This window comes from Oncorhynchus gorbuscha, linkage group LG09, assembly GCF_021184085.1.
Source record: "Oncorhynchus gorbuscha isolate QuinsamMale2020 ecotype Even-year linkage group LG09, OgorEven_v1.0, whole genome shotgun sequence".
Lineage (NCBI taxonomy): Eukaryota > Metazoa > Chordata > Actinopteri > Salmoniformes > Salmonidae > Oncorhynchus > Oncorhynchus gorbuscha.
In genome coordinates this window covers 73,981,191-74,008,170 of record NC_060181.1, presented here as the reverse complement: position 1 = coordinate 74,008,170, position 26,980 = coordinate 73,981,191, and the positions used below count along the sequence as shown (strand labels likewise).

The following is a 26,980-nucleotide window of genomic DNA, read 5'->3' as shown; positions in this document are numbered from 1 at the left end:
AACTATGACTAGGAATCTGTCAACATATACACTACCATTCAAAAGTTTGGTGTCACTTAGAAATGTCCTTGTTTTTTAAAGAAAAGATAACCTTTTGTCCATTAAAATAACATCAAATTGATCAGAAATACAGTGCAGACATTGTTAACATTGTAAATGACTATTGTAGCTGGAAACGGCTGATTTTGTTATGGAATATCTATATAGGCGCACAGAGGCCCATTATGAGCAACCATCACTCCTGTGTTCCAATGACACATTGTGTTAGCAAATTGGGTTAGCTAATCCAAGTCTATCATTTTAAAAGGCTAATTGATAATTGAAAACCCCTTTGCAATTATGTTAGCACATCTGAAAACGATTGTTCTGATTAAAGAAGCAATAAAACTGTCCATCTTTAGACGAGTTGAGTACCTGGAGATCAGCATTTGTGGGTTCGATTACAGGCTCAAAATGACCAGAAACAAAGTGAATAGGTGACTCCGGGATGCTGGCCTTCTAGGCAGAGTTGCAAAGACACTCTAATGCTTAGTTGTGCACCGGGGCTCCTCACTCCTCTTTCTATTCTGGTTAGAGCCCGTTTGCGAGGTTCTGTGAAGGGAGTAGTACACAGCGTTGTACGAGATCTTCAGTTTCTTGGCAATTTCTCACAGGGAATAGCCATTTCTCAGAACAAGAATAGACTGACAAGTTACAGAAGAAAGATCTTTGTTTCTGGCCATTTTGAGCCTGTAATCAAACCCACAAATGCTGATGCTACACATACTCAACTGGTCTAAAGATGACCAGTTTTATTGCTTCTTTAATCAGAACAACCGTTTTCAGATGTGCTAACATAATTGCAAAAGGGTTTTCCAATGATCAATTAGCCTTTTAAAATGATAGACTTGGATTAGCCAACACAACGTGTCATTGGAACACAGGAGTGATGGTTGCTGATAATGGGCCTCTGTACACCTATGTAGATATTACATAAAACATCTGCCATTTCCAGCTACAATAGTCATTTACAACGTTAACAATGTCTACACTGTATTTCTGATCAATTTGATGTTATTTTAATGGACAAAAAGTTAGCTTTTCTTTCAAAAACAAGGACATTTTGAAGTGACACCAAACTTTTGAATGGTAGTGTACATCTTCATAAGCCTACATCCCACGTATACACATTTCTGTATCTTTATACTGCATGAAGGAAACACAAGAAAATACAAAAATTATCTCTGTATCTTCGGGTAACGACAACAAAAATACACACATTTATTTACGGATTGGCACAATGTATTTACACAAATATATATTTGTATATGGTGTATGCAACAGCTCCTTACAAACGTATTCACCCCCTTGACATTTTTCCTATTTTGTTGCATTACAACCTGGAATTTAAATGGATTTTTATTTATTTTATTTTATTTATTTGGATTTCATGTAATGGACATACACAAAATAGTCCAAATTGGTGTAGTGAAATTTAAAAAACAACAATTTATCGGAAAAGTGGTGCGTGTATATGTATTCACCACCTTTGCTTTAAAACCCGTAAATAAGATCTGGTGCAACCAATTACCTTCAGAAGTCACATCATTAGTTAAATAAAGTCCACATGTGTGCAATCTAAGTGGCACATGATCTGAGTATACTTCCACCTTTTCTGAAAGTCCCCAGAATCTGCAACACCACTAGGCAAAGGGCACCACCAAGCAAGCAGCACCATGAAGACCAAGGAGCTCTCCAAACATGTCAGGGACGAAGTTGTGGAGAAGCACAGATCAGGGTTGGGTTATAAAAAAACATATGAAACTTTGAACATCTCACAGAGCACCATTAAATCCATTATTAAAAAATGGAAAGAATATGGCACCACAACAAACCTGCCAAGAGAGGGCCGCCCACCAAAACTCATGGACCAGGCAAGGAGGGCATTAATCAGAGAGGCAATAAAGAGACCAAAGATATCCCTGAAGGAACTGGAAGGCTCCACAGCGGAGATTGGAGTATCTGTCCATAGGACCACTTTAAGCCATACACTCCATAGAGCTAGGCTTTATGGACGTGTGACCAGAAAAAAGCCATTGCTTAAAGAAAAGAATAAGCAGACACATTTGGTGTTCGCCAAAAGGCATGTGGGAGACTCCCCAAACATATGGAAGAAGGTACTCAGCTTAGATGAGACTAAAATTGAGCTTTTTGGTCATCAAGGAAAACGCTATGTCTGGCACAAACCCAACACCTCTCATCACCCCGAGAATACCATCCCCAAAGTGAAGCATAGTGGTGGCAGCATCATGCTGTAGGTATGTTTTTCATCGGCAGGGACTGGGAAACTGGTCAGAATTGAAGGAATGATGGCGCTAAATACAGGGAAATTATTGAGGGAAAACTGTTTCAGTCTTCAAGAGATTTGAGACTGGAACAGAGATTCACTTTCCAGCAGGACAATGACCCTAAGCATACTGCTAAAGCAACATTTACATTACATTACATTACATTTAAGTCATTTAGCAGACGCTCTTATCCAGAGCGACTTACAAATTGGTGCATTCACCTTATGACATCCAGTGGGACAGTCACTTAACAATAGTGCATCTAAAACTTAGGGGGGGTGGGGTGAGAGGGATTACTTAACCTATCCTAGGTATTCCTTAAAGAGGTGGGGTTTCAGGTGTCTCCTGGTTTAAGGGGAAACATTTAAATGTCTTGGAATGGCCTAGTCAAAGCCCAGACCTAATTCCAATTGAGAATCTGCGGTATGACTTAAAGATAGCTGTACACCAGTGGAACCCATCCAACTTGAAGGAGCAGGAGCAGTTTTGCCTTGAACAATGGGCAAAAATCCCAGTGGCTAGATGTGCCAAGCTTATAGAAACATACCCAAAGAGACTTGCAGCTGTAATTGCTGCAAAAGGTGGCTCTACAAAGTATTGACTTTAAATTCCAGGTTGTAAGGTAACAAAATAGGAAGAATGCCAAGGGGGTGAATACTTTCGCAAGCCACTGTAGCTTAGGTACTAGTCTGTTTAGTTAATAATCCACTCCTTAATGTGTCATTGTGAAACATCTTTGGCACACAATGAGTGGAATGTTAGCTAAACAGTCTGGTATCCAGGCTATGTGTATGAACATTTTGGGGAAATGTATCCCCTCGTGGCCCCTGGCTATTGCTGATCATTTTGCTTTAGCTCAGTTGTTCTCTTCTGGTGTAACTAGTTTAAGTGTTTGTGAGGCAGGTTGTGTCTTTTCCTCTCTCTGTACTCCCTGCTTCCTACAGTTTATCACTGTATTCGCGAGTGGACAGATTTTGACGGGAGTGGACCCTCTCTCTTCACATATTCCTCTCTGGCATGAGTCTCACCACAGAGCTACTGAACACATTCCAGCACAGGAACCTCCGTTCCCAAGGCGAGATCGTGATCAAAACACAGCACATCTCACTAGGATTATGGGAGATTCAGTCCTCACAGGCTCACAACCTCTCACACAGCTGATGCTCTCATCTTGGTCCCTGGGTGCCTTGTCGTTGTCTGAGTTTGATTTGGTCCTCCACCACTGTGGGCCCCATTCCTGAGGGACCCCATTTCCTCCAGGGGCAGGTGGGTGGAGTTGTAGGCCAGTGGAGGGATGGTATTAACCAACATGAGCTGCAGAGGCTTCCTCTCCGGGCTGTACTGGCAGCATACGTAGCGGGAGAAGGCTGCACGGTACGTTTTGTTGAACAGAGTGTATACCAGAGGGTTGACGGCTGAGGAGAGGTATCCCACCCACACGAACACGTTCAGCAGCCCCCCCATCACCCACGGGTCACAGTTCATGGGGTTGCACACCACTGCCAGCACATTGGTGATGAAGAAGGGACACCACATGACCACGAACAAGAAGAAGACCACACCCAGGACCTTGGTGGCCTTCTGCTCATTGCTGATTGACTGCATGGTACGACGCCCGTACCGCGGGTCCACCCCAGCCCCGCCAACCCCTCCTCCCACCCCTCTCGTGTCGCGGCTGAGCGAACGCCTGAAGAAGAGCTTCTCTGAGGAGAGCGAGGACTGTGGGAAAAATCCCAGGGTCAGGGTGGCACTCCACTTGGGCCTGGGCACAAGCTGGTCCAGGCAGAGTGTAGCCTCATTCTGCAGGGCGCTGATGGTGAGGAAGTAGGTGACCACCATGATGGTGAGGGGGACGAAGAAGGCCACGAAGGAGCCTACCAGGACGAAACTGTCATCTGTCAGCAGGCAGCTGCCATCTTTAAATACCTTTGTGTGGTCCCGCAGGCCTAGGACAGGGATGGGCATGGAGATACCTACAGAGAGACACAGAGAGAAGTTATTTTGGTGTGAGGTTTGTGTGTTTGTGTGTGTTCCATTTCTTGAGATTTCAAAGTAATTTTCTACAGCTCGTCTCTGCCTAAACCAGAGCACTGTGGCGCTTCAAGATTGTACCAGTAATATCAAAATGTAAAGAAAGTCAACAATAATAGTCAACCTGTTGCTCATTCCAACCGTAAATCAAGCCACCAGGGCAGGATCCTCTTGCATTATTAATGTAATAGCCCTCATATCGCCACTGTCTGCCCACCAGGACATATAAACCCTGCAATTTCCCCTCACAGATTCAGTCAGCACTATTATCATTAGCGTCCAATAACTGGATTTGGGAGAGAGAGGGACAGATACATCTGGAGCCATTCACTATGGCTTTCATCCCCACAGCAACACCGTTTGATGCAGAGACCCTAATGCCCTCAGGGAGGAGGTGCAACTGGCCTGACACTGACTGACATTTTGGGGTTCAGAGCAGGAAAATAGACATGGAATTATGATCCCATCACTTTAGGCACGGGTAACATATTCAATGATTTATAACCTCCCATTTGCAAGTATACTGAACAAAAATATAAACACAACATGCCACCGTTTCAAAGATTTTACTGAGTTACAGTTCATATGAGGAAATCAGTCAATTGAAAGTTAATTAACATTCCACTCCTGGACATGTCATTGTGAAACTTCTTTGGCCCAGTTAATTCCTTCGCAGCCTGATCCGAAAGAAATTAAATAGTCCCTTGTTTTATTTCACGTTCATGACTTTGCTTGGAAGAAGGATGAGTACTTCCTGTTTCTAGCTTCATTATTGTATATTCTATTTCTCTTGTGTTACTATTTTTAATATTTATGTATATAAATATGAAAAACTCTGCATCGTTAGGAAGGGCTCGTAAGCAAGCATTTCAGAGTAAAGTCTACCACCGTCGTATTTGGCACATGTAACAAATACAATTTTATTTGATTTTCTGACAAGGCCACAGTCAGCATTTTATTGTCATATTTAGGAGGACAAAAATCCATCAAAATGCTTGTATACCCAGAATTCAGAAATAATCAAAAGATATGTTTTGTCTGCGTTTCTCTTCACCCTGATGATCTCCTCCCACTTGGCACACACTGGTTAAATCAATGTTGTTTCCACGTAATTTCAATGAAATTACTTGGAACCAACAAGAATAGATGTTGAAGTTATGTCTGTGTCCAGTGGGCCCCCTCTAAAAATATACAGTGCATTTGGAAATATATTCAGACCCCTTCCCCTTTTCCACATTTTGTTATGTTAAAGCCTTATTCTAAACTGGATTCAATCGTTTTTTCCCTTCATCAATCTACACACAATACCCCATATTGACAAATCAGAAACAGTTTTTTGCAAATGTGTTAGAAATAACTATTCAGAACTATTCAGACCCTTTAATCAGTACTTTGTTGAAGCACCTTTGGCAGTGATTACTGTCACGACTTCAGCCGAAGTCGGTTCCTCTCCTTGTTCGGGCGGCACTCAGCGGTCGGCGTCGCCGGTCTTCTAGCCATCGCTGATCCACTTTTCATTTTCCATTTGTTTTGTCTTTGTTTCTACACACCTGTTTTTCATTCCCCTAATTATAGTTCATGTATTTAACCCTCTGTTTCCCCCATGGTGTTGTGCGGGATTGTTTTATGTCATGTTCGGTATGTTGGTGACTGGTTATTTCGGCGGGTGCTGTTTCTTGCCCGTGCGTAAAGGTTGATGTTCGTGTGTTTTATGTTTGGGCAAGTCTATTGTTTTACCTTGCGCCATTCATTATTCTGAGTAAAGTTACATTGCTCCCAATTCTCTGCTCTCCTGTGCCTGACTGCATACACCAGTTACACCCACCATTCTGACAATTACAGCCTAGAGTCTTCTTGGGTATGATGCAAAAAGCTTGGCACACTTGGGGAGTTTCTCCCATTCTTCTCTGCAGATCCTCTCAAGTTCTGACAGGTTGGTTGGGGATCGTCGCTGCACAGCTATTTTCAGGTCTCTCCAGAGATGTTCGATTGGGTTCAAGTTCAGGCTCTGGCTGGCCACTCAAACTCCAAGTGGGCTGTCATGTGCCTTTTACTGAGGAGTGGCTTACATCTGGCACTCTACCATAAAGGTCTGATTGGTGGAGTGCTGCAGAGATGGTTGTCCTTCTGAAAGACTGTCAGAGTGACCATCGGGTTCTTGGTCACCTCCCTGTCCAAGGCCCTTCTCCCCCGATTGCTCAGTTTGGCCAGATGGCCAGTTCTAGGAAGTGTCTTGGAGGTTCCAAACTTATTCTATCTAAGAATGATGGAGGCCACTGTGTTCTTGGGGACCTTCAATGCTGCAGAAATCTTTTGCTACCCTTTCCCAGATCTGTGCCTCGACACAATCCTGTCTTGGAGCTCTACAGACAATTCCTACGAGTAATGGCTTGGTTTTTGCTCTGACATGCATTGTCAACTGTGGGACCTTATATAAACAGGTGTGTGCCTTTCCAAATCATGTCTAATCTATTGAATTTACCACAAGTGGACTCCAATGAAGTTGTAGAAATATCTCCAGGATGATACATTTGCGAAAGATTCTAAAAACCTATTTTTGCTTTGGGCTTATTATGGGCTATTGTGTGTAGATTGATGAGGAAATAAAACATATTTAATCCATTTTAGAATAAGGCAGTAACGTAACTAAATGTGGAAAAAGGGAAGGGGTCTGAATACTTTCCGAATGCACTATTCAGAAGGGGATTGAGACTAAAAGGAGAAAGAAAGGTGGAGTTTTTCTTCGAGTTGATCTTTTCTTAACTAAGTATGGATTGTAAATCAATTATTTTGGTCTGGCTTTGTTGAAATCCAGGGCATGTTAAAAAGATGAACCAAGACAAACTTGAAAAAGCAATCGCATCAAGAGACGTCTTCTTGTGTGGGTTGGGATGTGGAAGCAGTTGACATATAGTCAAGACAATCTTCTGCTATCCAGATGGCCATAGAACCCTGAAACAATCATATGACTCAAGTCCAACATTTCATCATGTAATCCTTTGTTTATATTCCTTCTCCTCTGTTGCTATCCACCCCCATCATGTGTCTTTACTCCATTCCTCCCTAATATTACAGGTTGTTTGGACTAGCTTCACGTTGCCCTGGGTCTTCAGTGGTTTCTGTAGAGCAGTGCAGCAGCACACCCGGCACAGCAGTTGGAGACAGACCAAAGAACACATACCTGATCCAGACATCTCAACCATCTCTGCCATGTTTCCACACTAACAAGTCCACACCAGAACCACAGACACAAAGAGCTCCGGGTTGGAGACCACACTAGACACAAAACATGAGCTTAACCCCAGGAAGAGGAAATGTTAAACTGGCCTTAGGTCAGTATCTCTGCTCTGTGAGAGCAATTTACTACTACTCCAATAAACACAGCTCAGCTAATTATTTCTCCATATTTGCAAAAAATCTTTAATTGGCAGTTCCATTATCATGGAACTGCTGATGCCAATACGTACATTTTTACGGCTTTTGTTATTGCGTGTTTCTTTGTTTGAGGAAAATATAGCTCAGTGTGTCTGAAGGGAGAAAAATAGCCCCGGGGGATGGTTTCAGTCTCTATCTGTCAGAACAACATTGAGGCACAATACATGACAGAGATACAGGAAGCTGTAGGAACCTCCTTAATGATTCAACAGGAAAGAAAAGAACTGCTGGTTTCAAAGACCAAATAGTACTATTTTTTAATTGAGCTTGGCAGTCTTACAAAAGTTCTTGTTTGATATGAAAAATTAATAAAGTCCTGGTCATGGCAAAGGAACATTCCTTGGTCATGGCAGGGTGAGGTGGGTGTGCGTGTATGAGGTGTGTGTTCTGTGTATGTGTGGGGTTTTGTAAGGTCTTCAGGGATGTCTCTCTGTGGTAGCATTTTTGTGCAATAGGCTGGGCAGTAGCAGCACTGTTCCAGGGTTTGTTTAACAGCATACATCATCTCAGTTCTGTGTAACATCAGCTACACTTCAGCTTCTCTCTCTCTCTGCCATGTGCAGATAAACGAGAGGAGAGGGGGATGAGACCTAACATGTAGATAAGCAGCAGTGACATACATAATCTTATTTAATTTGCAGGCGGCAGTGTATCATATTCTAACGCTCCTCTTGGGACCAGGAACCTGTGGAATGGTGAGTCATATCGGTAGTTCATTTCTCCCAACAATGTGTGTTGTCTCTCTCTGCTTCCCTGGTTCTATGTGACATTGTCCCTCCCTGCCTGCCTGGGTCTCTACATAGCATGACTGGATCATTAGTGGTGGTATTGAACCATTGGAAAGGAGCCACACAAGTCATTGACTACAGCTCAGCGTTCAACACCATAGTGCCCTCCAAGCGCATCATTAAGCTAAGGACCCTGGAACTGACCACCTCCCTCTGCAACTGGATCCTGGACTTCCTGACTAGACATCCGCATGTGGTGAGGTTAGGCAACAACACATCCCCCACGCTGACCCTCAAAACAGGGGCCCCTCAAGGGTGTGTGCTTAGTCCCCTCTTGTACTCCCTGTTCATCCACAGGGAGGAAGCCAGAAATCTGGCAGTGTGGTGCCAGGACAACAACCTCTCCCTCAGCAAAGGAGCTGATCGTGGACAACAGGAAACAGAGCGCCGAGCACTCATATCAACGGGTGAAGTTTAGTGTGTGTTCTACATCACTAAGGGCCTATAATGTTCCAAACACACCAATAGTCATGAAGAGGGCATGACAATGCCTCTTACCCCTCAGCAGGCGGAAAATATTTGGTATGGGCCCTCAGATCCTCAAAAGCTCTACACCTGCACCCTTGAGAGCATATTGCCTGCCTGCAACACCACTTGGTATGGCAAATGCTTGGCATCTAACCGCAAGGCTCTACATAGGCTAGTGACTATGGCCCAGAACATCACTGGGACCGAGCTACCTGCCATCCAGGACCTCTATACCTCTAAAAATGGTCAGACTCTAGCCACCCAAGTCATAGACTGCTCTCTCTGCTACTGCACGGCAAGTGATACTGATGCACCAAGTAAATAAATCAACATTTGCTTATCTAGTTACATAAAGGTTGCATGGACTCACTCTGTGTGCAATAATAGTGTTTAACATGATTTTTGAATGACTACCTCATCTCTGTACCCCACACATACAATTAGTTTAATGGCTGTGATAGGAGAAAACCTAGGATGGATCAACAGCATTGTAGTTATTCTACAATACTAATGCTAATACTAGTGAAAATAACGAAGCCTGTACAGAATAAATTATTCCAAAGCATGCATTCTGTTTGAAACAAGGCACTAAAGTCATTCTGCAAAAAAATTGTCAAAGCAATTAACTTTTTGCCCTCATTGTCATGTTTTGTCTTATATTGTCTTGTCATTTTGCTTTCCCTTCTGTTCGTTTCCCCCTGCTGGTCTTATTAGGTTCGTTCCCTTTTTCTATCCCTCTCTCTCTCCCTCCCTCTCTCTCCTCTCTCTATCGTTCCGTTCCTGCTTCCAGCTGTTCCTCATTCTCCTACTCACTCATTTAGTCTTTCCACACCTGTTCCCTATCTTGTCCTCTGATTAGAGTCCCTATTTCTTCCCTTGTTTTCCGTTTCTGTCCTGTCGGATCCTTGTATATTGTTCGCCGTGCTGTGTCTTTGTCTCGCCCTGTCGTGTCTTGTTTCCCGCAGATGCTGCGTGTGAGCAGGTGTCTGAGTCTGCTACGGTCGGTGCCTTCCCGAGGCAACCTACAGTTTATGGTCGAGTCTCCAGTCTGTCCTCGTCACTACGAGTGGAATTAGTTCTTTATGTTTTGTTTTCTGCTCTGATTTGTCTAGGAGTATTGCCTATTTCCTTTACTGGAATAAAGACTCTGTTTTCGCCAAGTCGCTTTTGGGTCCTCATTCACCTGCATAACAGAAGGATCCGACCAAGAATGGACCCAGCGACTATGGATTCTCTCTACTCTACTCTCGAGTTCCAGGGAGCGATGCTCGGCAGACACGAGCAGGAATTGTCTGCTGCTTGGCATGCCGTTGAGACCCTGGCCGCTCAGGTCTCCGACCTCTCAGGACAGTATCAGAGTCTTCGTCTCGTGCCACCAGCTACTTCCGGGTCTTCCGAGCCTCCGGAACCTAGGGTTAATAACCCACCTTGTTATTCTGGGCAGCCCACTGAGTGCCGCTCCTTTCTCACCCAGTGTGATATAGTGTTCTCTCTCCAACCCAACACATACTCAAGAGAGAGAGCTCGGATTGCCTACGTCATATCACTCCTTACTGGTCGGGCTCGGCAGTGGGGCACAGCTATCTGGGAGGCAAGCGCTGAGTGTACTAACAATTATCTGAACTTTAAAGAGGAGATGATAAGGGTTTTTGATCGTTCAGTTTTTGGGAAAGAAGCTTCCTGGTCCCTGTCTTCCCTATGTCAAGGTAATCGATCCATAACGGATTACTCTATAGAGTTTCGCACTCTTGCTGCCTCCAGTAACTGGAACGAGCAGGCGTTGCTCGCTCGTTTTCTGGAGGGACTCCACGCTAAGGTTAAGGATGAGATTCTCTCTCGGGAGGTTCCATCCAGCGTGGATTCTTTGATTGAACTCGCTATTCGCATTGAACGACGGGTAGATCTTCGTCACCGAGCTCATAGAAGAGAGCTCGCGTTAACTGTGTCTCCCCTCTCTCCGACACTACCATCTTTCCCCACTGACTCAGGTGTTGAGCCCATGCAGCTGGGGGTATTCGCATTTCGACTAAGGAGAGGGAACGGAGAATCACCAACCGCCTCTGTCTCTATTGCGGTTCCGCTGGTCATTTTGTCATTTCATGTCCAGTTAAAGGCCAGAGCTCATCAGTAAGCGGAGGGCGACTGATAAGCGCTACTAGACGGTCCTCTCCGTCAAGTACCTGTACTACCTTACTGGTCCATCTACGCTGGACCGGATCGGCAGCTTCCTGCAGTGCATTAATAGACTCTGGGGCGGAGGGCTGTTTTATGGACGAAGCCTGGGCTCGGGAACATGACATTCCTCTCAGACAGTTAGGGAGCCCACGGTCATGTTTGCCTTGGATGGTAGTCCTCTCCCCAGTATATTATGTGAAACACTACCTTTAACCCTCACTGTATCTGGTAACCATAGTGAGACCATTTCTTTTTGATTTTTTGTTCACCTTTTACACCTGTTGTTTTGGGTCATCCCTGGCTTGTGTGTCATAATCCTTCTTTTGATTGGTCTAGTAATTCTATCCTTTCCTGGAACGTTTCTTGTCATGTGAAGTGTTTAATGTCTGCTATTTCTCCTGTTTGTTCTGCTCCCTCTTCACAGGAGGAACCTGGTGATTTGACAGGAGTGCCGGAGGAATATCATGGTCTGCGCACGGTCTTCAGTCGGTCCAGAACCAACTCCCTTCCTCCTCACCGGTCGTATGATTGTTGTTCTGATCTCCTCAAGAAGCGTTTTGCATCCGCTCCTATCCTTGTTGCACCTGACGTCACTAAACAGTTTATTGTCGAGGTTGACGCGTCGGGGTGGGCGTGGGAGCCATTCTGTCCCAGCGCTCCGATACTGACGATGGGGTCCACCCTTGCGCGTATTTTTCTCATCGCCTGTCACCGTCGGAACGTAACTATGATGTGGCTAACCGTGAACTGCTCGCCATCCGTTTAGCCCTAGGCAAATGGCGACAGTGGTTGGAGGGGGCGACCGTTCCTTTTGTCGTTTGGACTGACCAAAGGAACCTTGAGTACATCCGTTCTGCCAAACGACTGAATGCGCGTCATGCTCGTTGGGCGTTGTTTTTCGCTCGTTTCGAGTTCGTTATTTCTTATTGCCCGGGTACTAAGAACACCAAGCCTCATGCTTTATCCCGTCTCTTTAGTTCTTCTGTGGCTTCTACTGTTCCCGAGGGGATCCTTCCTGTTGGGCGTGTTGTCGGGTTGACTGTCTGGGGAATTGAGAGACAGGTTAAGCAAGCACTCACGCACACTGCGTCGCCGCGCGCTTGTCCTAGTAACCTTCTTTTCGTTCCTGTTTCTACTCGTCTGGCTGTTCTTCAGTGGGCTCACTCTGCCAAGTTAGCTGGCCATCCCGGCGTTCGAGGTACTCTTGCTTCTATTCGCCAGCGCTTTTGGTGGCCTACTCAGGAGCGTGACACGCGCCGTTTCGTGGCTGCGTGTTCGGACTGCGCGCAGAATAAGTCTGGTAATTTTTTTCTGCTTCTGCTCCTGGTCTTGCTGGGTCCCAGTCTGTTCCCTGCCACCGCATCTCTCCTGTTCTTGTTCCTGCCCTTGCTGTGTCTCAGTCTGTCCCTAGTTGTTACTCTCCTGGCCTGTTTGGTCCTGTTTGCTCTAAAGCTTTCAGTTCTCTACCCGTGTCTCATTTTTTTTTTTAGAGTAGTACCCTAGTTTCCCTTTTTATCGTTTTCCGTTACGGTCCTGAGGAGAGGAGTTGGGTTCTTTCTCGGGACGTGCTGGACCGTTTGTGATCTATGATTTCCTCCGTTGCCGCCAGTGTTCCTCCTCGAGAGCGCCAGGAGGCGCTCGGTGAGTGGGGGGGTACTGTCATGTTTTGTCTTATATTGTCTTGTCATTTTGCTTTCCTTCTGTTCGTTTCCCCTGCTGGTCTTATTAGGTTCGTTCCCTTTTTCTATCCCTCTCTCTCTCCCTCCCTCTCTCTCCTCTCTCTATCGTTCCGTTCCTGCTTCCAGCTGTTCCTCATTCTCCTACTCACTCATTTAGTCTTTCCACACCTGTTCCCTATCTTGTCCTCTGATTAGAGTCCCTATTTCTTCCCTTGTTTTCCGTTTCTGTCCTGTCGGATCCTTGTATATTGTTCGCCGTGCTGTGTCTTTGTCTCGCCCTGTCGTGTCTTGTTTCCCGCAGATGCTGCGTGTGAGCAGGTGTCTGAGTCTGCTACGGTCGGTGCCTTCCCGAGGCAACCTACAGTTTATGGTCGAGTCTCCAGTCTGTCCTCGTCACTACGAGTGGAATTAGTTCTTTATGTTTTGTTTTCTGCTCTGATTTGTCTAGGAGTATTGCCTATTTCCTTTACTGGAATAAAGACTCTGTTTTCGCCAAGTCGCTTTTGGGTCCTCATTCACCTGCATAACACTCATTACAAATTGGGGCAAATCCAATACAACATATTACTAAGTACCACTCTTCCTATTTTCAAGCATAGTGGTGGCTGCATCATGTTATGGGTATGCGTGTAATCATGAAGGACTGGGGAGTGTTCAGGATAAAACATTTATGGAATGGAGATTATGCAAGGAGAGAAAAAAGTTTTCATGGGCACACACATCTAAAATAATGTATTCGATTACAAATACGAATGATTCTAGCCGAAAGAGTCACCTGATACTTAAAACCTAAATCAATACTGACATTAACATGGTCCTTCAATAATTATGAATAATACTTGTTGGATGTGCATTTGTTGTTGAGCTGTTTAATTACACTGTGGTGCTTCACCACACATTATAATCTGATCCAGGAAGGAATTTTTGGGATTTGATAGTCAAATGACAACAGCTGTTGTGATAGTGCATGCGATGCAACTACACTTTTGCGAGGAATGTCCAGAATATGTTGTATCATTCGTTACACCACTGAAACCTGGATACACATGGATCTAATATCCCAAGCAAATTGAAGTTCATCATCTGTTGTAGTCTGCTTGATTTCAGTAGCGGTGCATGTGTCATGTTTTGTCATTAATTATCATGTCTTGTCCCTGTGCTTCCCCTTCTATTCGTTTCCCTCTGCTGGTCTTATTAGGTTCTTTCCCTCTTTCTATCCCTCTCTCTCCCCCTCCCTCTCTCACTCTCTCGCTCTCTCTTCTCTCTATCGTTCCGTTCCTGCTCCCAGCTGTTCCTATTCCCCTAATCAATCATTTAGTCTTCCCACACCTGTTCCCGATCCTTTTCCCTGATTAGAGTCCCTATTTCTCTCCTTGTTTTCCGTTCCTGCCCCGTCGGATCCTCATCTATAATTCACCGTGCTGTGTCTATGTTTTGCCCTGTCGTGTCGTGTTTCCCTCAGATGCTGCGTGGTGAGCAGGTGTCTGAGTCTGCTAGGTTCAAGTGCCTTCCCGAGGCAACCTGCAGTTCTCGATCAAGTCTCCAGTCTGTTCTCGTCTTTACGAGTAGTATTATGCTTTTTGTTTTGTAAAGTTTCTTACTGGATTAAAAACTCTGTTTTCGCCAAGTCGCTTTTGGGTCCTCATTCACCTGCATGACAGAAGGATCCGACCCTGCCTTTGTCTGCGGGGAAGACTGTGATTCTTACGGTTGTCGATAGGTTCTCTAAGGCGGCACATTTCATTCCCCTCGCTAAACTTCCTTCCGCTAAGGAGACGGCACAAATCATTATCGAGAATGTGTTCAGAATTCATGGCCTCCCGTTAGACGCCGTTTCAGACAGAGGCCCGCAATTCACGTCACAGTTTTGGAGGGAGTTCTGTCGTTTGATTGGTGCGTCCGTCAGTCTCTCTTCCGGGTTTCATCCCCAGTCTAACGGTCAAGCAGAGAGGGCCAATCAGACGATTGGTCGCATACTACGCAGCCTTTCTTTCAGAAACCCTGCGTCTTGGGCAGAACAGCTCCCCTGGGCAGAATACGCTCACAACTCGCTTCCTTCGTCTGCTACCGGGTTATCTCCGTTTCAGAGTAGTCTGGGTTACCAGCCTCCTCTGTTCTCATCCCAGCTTGCCGAGTCCAGCGTTCCCTCCGCTCAAGCGTTTGTCCAACGTTGTGAGCGCACCTGGAGGAGGGTGAGGTCTGCACTTTGCCGCTACAGGGCACAGACTGTGAGAGCCGCCAATAAACGCAGGATTAAGAGTCCAAGGTATTGTTGCGGCCAGAGAGTGTGGCTTTCCACTCGCAACCTTCCTCTTACGACAGCTTCTCGTAAGTTGACTCCGCGGTTCATTGGTCCGTTCCGTGTCTCCCAGGTCGTCAATCCTGTCGCTGTGCGACTGCTTCTTCCGCGACATCTTCGTCGCGTCCATCCTGTCTTCCATGTCTCCTGTGTCAAGCCCTTTCTTCGCACCCCGTTCGTCTTCCCTCCCCCTCCCGTCCTTGTCGAGAGCGCACCTATTTACAAGGTACGTAAGATCATGGACATGCGTTCTCGGGGACGGGGTCACCAATACTTAGTGGATTGGGAGGGTTACGGTCCTGAGGAGAGGAGTTGGGTTCCGTCTCGGGACGTGCTGGACCGTTCGCTATTGATGATTTCCTCCGTTGCCGCCAGGGTTCCTCCTCGAGTGCGCCAGGAGGCGCTCGGTGAGTGGGGGTACTGTCATGTTTTGTCATTAATTATCATGTCTTGTCCCTGTGCTTCCCCTTCTATTCGTTTCCTCTGCTGGTCTTATTAGGTTCTTTCCCTCTTTCTATCCCTCTCTCTCCCCTCCCTCTCTCACTCTCTCGCTCTCTCTTCTCTCTATCGTTCCGTTCCTGCTCCCAGCTGTTCCTATTCCCCTAATCAATCATTTAGTCTTCCCACACCTGTTCCCGATCCTTTTCCCTGATTAGAGTCCCTATTTCTCTCCTTGTTTTCCGTTCCTGCCCCTGTCGGATCCTCATCTATAATTCACCGTGCTGTGTCTATGTTTTGCCCTGTCGTGTCGTGTTTCCCTCAGATGCTGCGTGGTGAGCAGGTGTCTGAGTCTGCTAGGTTCAAGTGCCTTCCCGAGGCAACCTGCAGTTCTCGATCAAGTCTCCAGTCTGTTCTCGTCTTTACGAGTAGTATTATGCTTTTTGTTTTGTAAAGTTTCTTACTGGATTAAAAACTCTGTTTTCGCCAAGTCGCTTTTGGGTCCTCATTCACCTGCATGACAGCATGGGTAACAAAAAAAATCCATGACAACCTACACTGTATGTGTTGTGATAATTGCATTGTTTGCTGTTAATTCATATGCCTTGTGACCGTGATAGGCCTAAAGGCCGAAACAATAAGAAGACAGTAGTAGAATAAATTCAACCACACCTTTGTTTTAAGACAAAACCAGATAGCAACCTCTGTCCATTAAAGTCCACGACTCATATTGCATTTAACAGACAGTTACATGACCTACAGCATTGTTAAGCAAATACAGTAGAAGTCGGAAGTTTACATACACCTTAGCCAAATACATTTAAACTCAGTTTTTCACAATTTCTGACATTTAATCCTAGTAAAAAAGCCCTGTCTTAGGTCAGTTAGGATCACCACTTTATTTTGTGAAATGTCAGAATAATAGTGGAGAGTGATTTATTTCAGCTTTTATTTCTTTCATCATATTCCCAGTGGGTCAGAAGTTAACATACACTCAATTAGTATTTGGTAGCATTGCCTTTAAATTGTTTAACTTGGGTCAAACGTTTCGGGTAGCCTTCCACAAGCTTTCCCCAAGAAGTTGGGTGAATTTTGGCCCATTCCTCCTGACAGAGCTGGTGTAATTAAGTCAGGTTTGTAGGCCTTCTTGCTCGAACACTCTTTTACAGTTCTGCCCACAAATGTTCTATAAGATTGAGGTCAGGGCTTTGTGATGGCCACTCCAATACCTTGACTTTGTTGTCCTTAAGCCATTTTGCCACAACTGTGGTAGTATGCTTGGGGTCATTGTCCATTTGGAAGACCCATTTGCGACCTAGCATTAACTTCCTGACTGATGTCTTGAGATGTTGCTTCAATATATCATTTTCCTCATGATGCTATTTTGTTGTTGTTATTTAAAAGTGCTTTCCTCACCATCTAAAATAAGCATCCCCCTTTCAAAAAATGTTGATTTAAGAACAGATACAGCCATTGGTTCACTCCAGACTTGACTGCCCATTTGACCAGCACAAAAAACATCCTGTGGCGTACTGCACTAGCTTCGAATAGTCCCCGTGATATGCAACTTTTCAGGGAAGTCAGAAACCAATGCACATAGTCAGTTAGGAAAGCAAATTCTAGAATTTTCAAACAGAAATTAACATCTTGCAGCACTAATTCCAAAAGGTTTTGAGACACTGTAAAGTCCATGGAGAGTAAGATTACCTCCTCCCAGCTGCCCACTGCACTGAGAATAGGAAACACTGTCACCACTGATTAAGCCACGATAATTGAGAATTTCAATAAGCATTTCTCTACGGCTGGCCATGCCTTCCACCTGGCTACCCCAATCCCAACCAACACCTCTGCAGCAAATTTCGCCCCCCCCCCCCATCCTGCCCTGCCTTTCTAAAATCTTCAAAAGCCAAGTGAACAACAGACCATTTCGAATCCCACCATACCTTCTCCGCTATGCAATCTGGTTTCCGAGCTGGACATGGGTGCACCTCAGCCACGCTCAAGGTCCTAAACGATATCGTAACCGCTATCGATAAAAGACAGTACTGTGCAGCGGTCTTCATCCACCTGGCCAAGGCTTTCGACTCTGTCAATTCTTATCGGCAGACTCAAAAGCTTTGGTTTCTCTAATGACTGCCTCGCCTGGTTCACCAACTACTTCTCAGACAGAGTTCAGGGTGTCAAATCGGAGGGCCTGTTGTCCGGACCTCTGTCAGTCTCTATTGGGGTGCCACAGGGTTCAATTCTCGGGCCGACTATTTTCTCTATATATATCAATGATGTCGCTCTGGCTGCGGGTGATTCTTTGATCCACCTCTACGCAGGCGACACTATTCTGTACAATCTGGCCCTTCTTTGGACACTGTGTTAACAAACCTCCAAACGAGCTTCAACGCCATACAATACTCCTTCCATGGCCTTCAACTGCTCTTAAATGCTAGTCAAATTAAATGCAGGCTCTTCAACTGATCTCTGCCAGCACCTGCCCGCCCGACTAGCATCACTACTCTGGACAGTTCCGATTTATGTTAGGTCAGCGCCAAGTCACAGAAAAAAACTGCCATTTTCCAACCAAAGAGAGGAGTCACAAAAAGCAGAAATAGAGATAAAATGAATCACCATGTGTCATCAGATGACACTCATAGGACTTCATGTTACACAATACATGTTAGTTTTGTTCAATAAAGTACATATTTATTTCCAAAAATCTCAGTATTATGTTCTTTTTTTTCTTCTTTTTAAAAAATGTGACCCATTTTTCGTGGTATCCAATTGTTTAGTAGCTACTATCTTGTCTCATCACTACAACTCCCGTACGGGCTCGGGAGAGACGAAGGTTGAAAGTCATGCGTCCTCCGATACACAACCCAACCAAGCCACACTGCTTCTTAACACAGTGTGCATCCAACCCGGAAGCCAGCCGCACCAATGTATCGGAGGAAACACCGTGCACCTGGCAACTGTGCCCGGCCCGCCACAGGAGTCGCTGGTGCACAATGAGTCAAGGATATCCCTACCGACCAAGCCTTCCCTAACCCAGACGACGCTGGGCCAATTGTGCGCCGCCCCACGGATCTCCCGGTCACGGCCGGTTGCGACAGAGTCTCTGGTGGCACAGTTGGCGCTGCAGTACAGCGCCCTTAACCACTGTGCCACCCAGGAGGCCCAAACAGACAGTATTTTAACTATATATTGTTATGTTCTATGGCACGTTATGTTCAGTAATGTTTTGCTTCCAAACCATCCGATGATTTTGCAGAGAGCCAGATCAATTTACAGAAATACTCATCATAAATGTTGATGAAAATACAAGTGTTATACATGGAATTAAAAATAAACTTCTCCTTAATGCAACCGCTGTGTCAGACTTCAAAAAAGCTTTACGGAAAAAGCACACCATGCAATAATCTGAGTACAGCGCTCAGGCACCAAAACAAGCCATACAGATACCTGCCAAGTTGTGGAGTCAACAGAAGTTAGAAATAACATTATAAATATACACTTACCTTTGATGATCTTCATCGGAATGCACTCCCAGGAATCCCAGTTCTACAATAAATGTTTGTTTTGTTTGATAAAGTCCATTATTTATGTCCAAATACCTCCTTTTTGTTCGCGCGTTTAGTTCACAAATCCAAATTCAAGTGGCGCAGGCACTTAGTCCAGAGAAAAAGTCAAAAAGTTATATTACAGTTCGTAGAAACATGTCAATCGATGTATAGAATCAATCTTTAGGATGTTTTTAACATAAATCTTCAATAATGTTTCAACCGGACAATGCCTTTGTCTTTAGAAATGAAAAGGAGCGCCGCTCATTCTCACGGGCGGGCGCCTGACTTTGCTCATGGCATTCTGCCAGACACCTGACTCAAACAGCTCTTATTCGCTCCCCCTTCACAGTAGAAGCCTGTAACAACGTTCTAAAGACTGTTGACATCTAGTGGAAGCCCAAGGAAGTGCAATTGAACCAAATTTTTACATTGTATATTGGATAAGCAAAGACTTTAAAACCTACAAACCTCAGATTTCCCACTTCCTGGTTGGATTTATTCTCAGGTTTTTGCCTGCCATATGAGTTCTGTCATACTCACAGACATCATTCAAACAGTTTTAGAAACTTCAGAGTGTTGTCTATCCAAATCTACTAATGATTTGCATATCTTAGCTTCTGGGCCTGAGTAGCAGGCAGTTTACTCTGGACACCTTATTCATCCAATCTACTCAATACTGCTCCCCCAGCCATAAGAAGTTAAGCATCTCCAATCCAAGTTAAATCTAGAATCGGCTTACCCTTTCGCAACAAATCCTCCTTCACTCATGCTGCCAAACAAACCCTCGTAAAACTGACTGTCCTATTGATCCTTGACTTCGGTGATGTCATTTACAAAATAGCCTCCAACACTCTACTCAGCAAATTGGATGCAGTCTATCACAGTGCCATCCGTTTTGACACCAAAGCCCCATATACTACCCACCACTGCGACCTGTATGCTCTCATTGGCTGGTCCTCGCTACATATTTGTCGCCAAACCCACTGGCTACAGGTCATCTATAAGTCTTGGCTAGGTAAAAAGCTCCACCTTATCTCAGCTCACTGGTCACCATAGCAACACCTACCCGTAGCACACGCTCCAGCAGATAATATTTCACTGGTCACCCCCAAAGCCAACACCTCCTTTGGCTGCCTCTCCTTCCAGTTCTCTGCTGCCAATGACTGGAACGAATGGCAAAAAAATCTCTGAAGTTGGAGACTTATATCTCCCTCACTAACTTTAAGCGTCAGCTGTCAGAGCAGCTTACCAATCGCTGCACCTGTACATAGCCCATCTGTAAATTGCCCATGCAACCAACTACCTACCACATCCCCATATTTGTTTTTGTTTTTCTGCTCTTTTGCACACCAGTGTTTCTGCCTGCACATCCTCATCTGCACATATATCACTCCAGTGTAAACTGCTAAATAGTAATTGCTTTGCCGCCTGGGACCTATTTATTGAATTACCTCCTAACTTAATTTGCACACACTGTATACAGATTTTTATATTGTGTTATTGACTGTACGATTGTTTATCCCATGTGTAACTCTGTGTTGTTTTTGTTGCACTGCTTTGCTTTATCTTGGCCTGGTCGCAGTTGTAAATGAGAACTTGTTCTCAACTAGCATATCTGGTTAAATAAAGATAAAAAATAAATATGGATTCTTGTAGTAAACAAAAAAGTGATACACAAATCAAAATATATTTTATATTTGAGATTCTTCAAAGTAGCCACCCTTTGCCTTGATGACAGCTTTGCACACTCTTGGCATTCTCTCGACCATCTTCATGTGGAATGTTTTTCCAACAGTCTTGAAGGAGTTCCCACATATGCTGAGCACTTGTTGGCTGCATCCCAAACCATCTCAATTGGGTGGAGGTCGGGTGATTGTGGAGGCCAGGTCATCTTATGCAGCTCTCTATCACTCTCCTTCTTGGTCAAATAGCCCTTACACGGCCTGGAGGTGTGTTTTGGGTCATTATCCTGTTTAAAAACAAATGATAGTCCCACTAAGGGCAAACCAGATGGGATGGCGTATCACTGCAGAAGGCTGTGGTAGCCACACTGGTTAAGTGTGCCTTGAATCCTAAATAAATCACCTACAGTGTCACCAGTAAAGCACCGCCACACCATCACACTTTCTCTTCCATGCTTCATGTAACCGATGTGAAATGGTTAGCTAATTAGCAGTGTGCGCGATAATAGTGTTTCAATCCGTGACGTCACTCGCTCTGAGACCTTGAAGTAGTTGTTCCCCTTGCTCTGCAAGGTCTGGGGATTTGTGGAACGATGGGTAACAATGCTTTGAGGGTGACTGTTGTCTGTGTGCAGAGGTTCCCTGGTTCGAGCCCAGGTACGGGTGAGGAGAGGGACGGAAGCTATACTGTTACATTGATGCTGTTGACCTGGATCACTGGTTGCTGCAGAAAAGGAGGGGGTGAGTGAAACCGATGTGAAATGGCTAACTAGTTAGCAAGGTGCGCGCTAATAGCGTTTCAACCTTGACGTAGTTGTTCCCCTTGCTCTGCAAGGGCCATGGCTTTTGTGGCGCGATGGGTAACGATGCTTCGTGGGTGTCAGTTGTTGATGTGTGCAGAGGGTTCCTGGTTCGAGCCCAGGTAGGGGCGAGGAGACGAACGGAAGCTATACTGTTACACACACATGCAGAGATCATCCGTTCACCTGCTCTGCCTCTCAAAAAGACACAGCGGTTGCAAACAAAAATCTCTAATTTGTACTCAGACCAAAGGACTGGTTTCCACTGGTCTAATGTTTATTGCTTGTGTTTCTTGGCCTAAGCAAGCATTTTCTTATTGCTGGTGTCCTTTAGTAGTGATTTCTTTGCAGCAATTCAACCATGAAGGCCTGATTCACGACAGTCTCCTCTGAACAGTTGATGTTGAGATCTGTCTGGTAACTCTAATGAACTTATGCTCTGCAGCAGAGGTAATTCTGGGTCTTCCTTTCCTGTAGTCTTCCTTTGCTGTAGTCTTCCTTTCCTGTAGTCTTCCTTTGCTGTAGTGGTCCTCATGAGAGACAGCTTCATCATAACTCTTGATGGTTTTTGCGACTGCACTTGAAGAAACTTTCAAAGTTCTTGAAATTTTCCGCATTGACGGACCTTTATGTCTTAAAGTCTTTGCTTATTTGAGATGCTCTTGCCATAATAAAGCTGGTTGAGAGAATGCAGAATGCACGCATCCAATTTATTTAGTCAGGTAATGTCCCATATATTTTCACATATTTTAGAATGTAATAATAATTAGAAAATCAATGCATTGGCAAGGCCCACATTTAAAAAAAAATATTCTTAGTGCTAATGCCCTCCCTACTTGTTGGCCTTTTTGGCCTAAATGCATTATTCTTAAAGTGGTAATGGAGGATGTTATATATTAGGGCTATATGTACAATTATGTAAATGATACAATTGTATAACATTGAGGTCATAACAATTAAGTACTTGGAAAAGTCTCTGAAAGTCCTTGAATTTGACTTGCCAATGTCTTAATGAACCCTGCTTAAAGGATTATAGTCCTAGTTCTATGTTGTTGTATAGCTGGAGTTATGGGCCAATTTGCATATATTCACACTTATTCCTCTCAGTGCACATGTGGAACTGCACGAAAATCCTTTTTATTTTTGTTTCAAACCATTTTGAAATGTTGATCCCAATGTCACACATTGGGCCCCATTATTTATAGAAAGACCCACATGCTCTCTCTTCTTCTTCCTCACTCTCTCTTTCTCTTTCCCTCTCTCTAAAGTAAGAGGCATCATTTACTTGTGCAGGCTTGTCTTCCTTCCAGTCTCTTACCCACAGAGATGGTCCAGACAGCCATGATCTTGAGGCGAGCCTTGGTTCGGGAGTTGAAGCGGCTGTGGTGGAGGGGGTTTCTGATGGCGATGTAGCGGTCCAGAGAGATGGCACACAGGTGCATGATGGAGGCTGTGGAGAACAGCACATCCAGGTAGATCCAGATAGGGCACAGGTCCGAGGGCAGGGGCCACCAGTGGTCTGTAGGGGGGACACAGGGAACACTCAATGAACTCTGGAAAATTGTTTTTTTGCGGATGTACTTTTTTTTACAGAGGAAATTAAACACCAATTACAGCAACCCTGTCTTGTAATGGGAATACCAGTTACAAGATATATGTGAGACTTTCAGCACCTACCACATTTTTTTATGGAATTGGTGTTAGTTGTAAAATGCATTTGCAGAGACAGTGGAGTTTTAATAAGAGTTGTTGGGTAGTAATAGCAACTAAAAAGCTTCTTATGAGGTGACCAAAACACATAAAATAGAATGACTCAGATGCGTGGAACACCTCCAAACCCTCTAAAACATAGCTTGTGTGTGTGTGTTTTAAAGTAAGTCTGAGGTTCACAAACACAGCGCAAAGCAGCCTTTCTCAAAATGTACAAGGCCGTTTAGAGAAGCCCCTGTGCCCTATCTTTTCAGAAACTGTAGCTACATCCCCCATACAGACACAACTAAATACAACCTCCAAATGAAAAGAGTACACAGTAAAAGTACAGAATAAAGACCAGGCATTAGAATGTGATAATAAGCTGGAGATAGGGAATCTCACTGTTGGCATGCACAGTCAGATGTGGTAGTTACACTGTTTCTCTATTCTCCAATTTATCCTCCTCTATTTCTCTTTCTCTCTGTTGGGAGGTCACAGACTCCCTCGCTCCTCTCCTCTCTCCTGAAGGAGAGCCTTACGTAAAGCGTGTTTATTTGGACTGATTGTCACGGACTGACAGCCCTATGTCTCTCTCTTTCTCTTCCTTCCTCTCTATCTCTCTGTCTCTCCCTCTCTCTCTGTCAGCCCACTTCATCACTCTTTCTCACTTCTCTCTTTCATCTCCCATGGAGGTGGAAAGGGATTAGACCTCCAGCAATGCTAATGCCTCTTTCTACATCTTTTTATCAGCAACTCTCTGTCTCACCTCTCTCTCCATCTCTTACCTCTCTCTCACCTCTCTCACCTCTCTGAAGTGGGAAGTCATTAGACCTCAAGCTGTCCCAGCATTCACTTCTCTATCATATTTGATATTTTGGTCTGCCCATCTGAGTGCCATAATGGATGAAGGGAAGAAAAAGGAAAGGGGGATGAAAATGGACCCAGTCTATGTTTGTAGATTAGGATCTTATAATGATGATGATGTGCCTCCTGTGGTCTGTATAGTCTAGTACATTCCCTACACGTTTTTGCCATGAACTTTCATGATCGGGGTGAAATCCTATGAACTTGGGCTAGGACCAGTACATTGGGCGGGTCAAGGACGCACCGATGATGTCTGTTCTGTTCTCCAGACCCCTGTCGGATATCCTGATATGTTGGTTGTGCATCTTGTGCTACAATGGGATTTGGCAAGGACTGCTGCCAATAGCCAATGAGCACTCAGCATGTGAGACCAAAACATTGATAGTGAAGAGGAAAACAACAACAACATGCAAGTTGTGGACCGAGTTGATGGAAGACAGAAGGTTGAGCTGTGGAGAGAAATCCGGTGCTCCGGATTTTGCTCATTTAGACCATTTGGTTGGTCCTTAAGTGAAATCTCGACCCACAAGGGGCACAAGGACGTGCAAATGGCCCCATTATTATTTTATACAACTCTATATTCTGTACCTCTGTCTCTTTTTTGATGTTTCTACACAACAATGTGCACACTAATAAAACAGCTTACTGTTTACATGTCAACATTTTTTCCCTACGAAAAGTGAGAAAAGCAAGGCAGGATCAACTAGGGAATCATCGTGTAATGCGAGCACACGCATGCTGGGGTAGATGATGGATGGAATTAAATATTTGGGAAAATGTGAGCAAGTTAAGATTTTAGAAGTCGTGTAGTGTATGACCAGCAGAGCCTGCCTGATTTGGCTCCATCCCACCCTGTAGGATTTAGCCTAAACGAGTCTTTCTGACCTGCAGCCATGATGTTGGTCTAAGGCTAGGCAGAGAACCACAGTGAATTACCCTTCAACACTTTTTGAAAAGAAGTCTGCTGAAAAGGGACCTATTTTCACTCCTTTCAAAAACTCTTGACACTGTAGCATTTCACAGCTCCGGCAGAGAAGTGCACACGCTCGTCTGAACACCCTAAGAAAGAGGACAAGTCGGGTTAAGTTATTTTTTTTCCGCTTGTCCGCCTGCTGTACCCAGTGGGGTAAAAACGGGAAACAAGACAATATTGACTGACGGAAGCAGAAGAGAGCCCAGAGGCAGGGAATCCAGGGAAGGAGCCTTTATCCACAGAGGGAGGCTGTATATTCTCATACAGATATTGGCAGGGGCATCAATCTGGGCACTGGAGATAAATGAAAGAGCTTTTCTCCTCAAACTTGCTGACAGCTTCAGGCTTTCTTGCCTTCCCCCTGACCAAAGCTGGATTTGTGTTTCCTACCAAACAGAGAGCAGGGTGGAGGGAGAGAGGGGGAGAAGAGTGGTAGAGAAAGGGAAAGAGGACGAGTAAAAGATAAAGTGAGAGGAGAGGGGCATAGATGGAGAGAAAACAAAGAGATGGAGAGCTAGAGACCTGCATGACCACAAATTGTATATACACCAAGTTTTTCATCAACGACTCAGACATAAAGAGTCGCTCCAGAGACCGCTAAAGGATCTGTTAAATTATGTGGACCCACCCAGCATAGAGAACAGGGTTTTTCTCTCTAACCCGATCTTATTTACTTCCTCAGGGCTGCCATCCTGTATGTCAGTGGTGAATTGTAAATAGTGTATTTCTCATGTTTCTCTGTAATCTCTCTGTCTCTCCCTTTCTATCCTTCTCCTCCTCCTCCTCTCTCTCTCTCTACCTCTCTACCGCTCTACATCAAAGAAATTCTAAAAGGTGCTCGTCACAGTCATTACCATAAAGAATGAGTCTGCCTTTATAAACCCTAAATCTCTCCACGTACACGTGAAATAAACTAATTGACATGAAAGCTCACAGAACTCTATTCCACCAGGGTCAGTACAATGGGGTAAAAATCTTGACACAATGACAGGTTATTCCAACATAATGTATGTGTTCTGACAACAACCAATCCTGTATATTAGCTGGAAGATTGTGATTCTTATTCAGAACAGCAGGAGGCCTGCTCCTTTTGAGAAGATTACATTCACAGTTATTACATTCTGTTCAGAACCTAGAAACACACCGTCAGACCATGTGACTGTGTGTATGATGTTGAAACAGCCAGGAAATGTGTTCGTAATAATAATGCAGCGCTTCTATTCATCTTCAGGTGTGTCTTGAGAAGAAGAGATGGAGATAATTGGAGATGAGAGAGAGAGGGTGAATATGGAAAGCTCTGAGAGAGAAGAGAGTAGAAGGCAATTTGCTGATCATCAATTTGCTGAACAGTACAGCCCAAACAAACACGTCACATGGGGGTGAGAGGTGACGAGCTGAGTGACTAACCAGCCGGGTAACCCGCAGACATGTGGCGGTGTTTTTATGAGATCCTATGCGACCTTATATTTTCTGTGGGCCGAATCCAAACTTGAGATGCGTGGGCGTAACTTAAACCGTTTGTAAATGATGCATGGAAACTGAAATTCAATTAAAATCACTGTAACCTTGCATATTTGATGAAAATGTGATCTGATGGGGCGAAAAATCTAACCATCTCTTCCCACTTGTAACAGACATGTCTTATGATCTTCACCAATGACCTTACACAGCTAGTTAAAGGGCCGACGAGGGTGACTCGTTGCTCTAAAACACAGATTGATTTGGTGTTCAGTAATAAACCAGAGAGAGTGACTAACTCATTCAATATGGTTACTGGG

General features: G+C 44.6%; 1 protein-coding gene across 1 annotated transcript in view; it reads right to left on the bottom strand.

The window, feature by feature from the left end:
- Positions 1-2,913: 2,913 nt before the first annotated feature.
- The window catches only part of LOC124044051 (5-hydroxytryptamine receptor 2A-like), a 40,673-nt gene continuing 16,606 nt past the window's right edge, over positions 2,914-26,980 (bottom strand). The window contains exons 2-3 of the mRNA XM_046363406.1: positions 22,992-23,192; positions 2,914-4,300 (exon numbers count right to left, since the gene is read on the bottom strand). Coding sequence (XP_046219362.1) covers positions 3,477-4,300; positions 22,992-23,192 — 1,025 coding nt within the window. The 3' untranslated portion in view covers positions 2,914-3,476. The remainder of the gene's footprint in view (positions 4,301-22,991; positions 23,193-26,980) is intronic.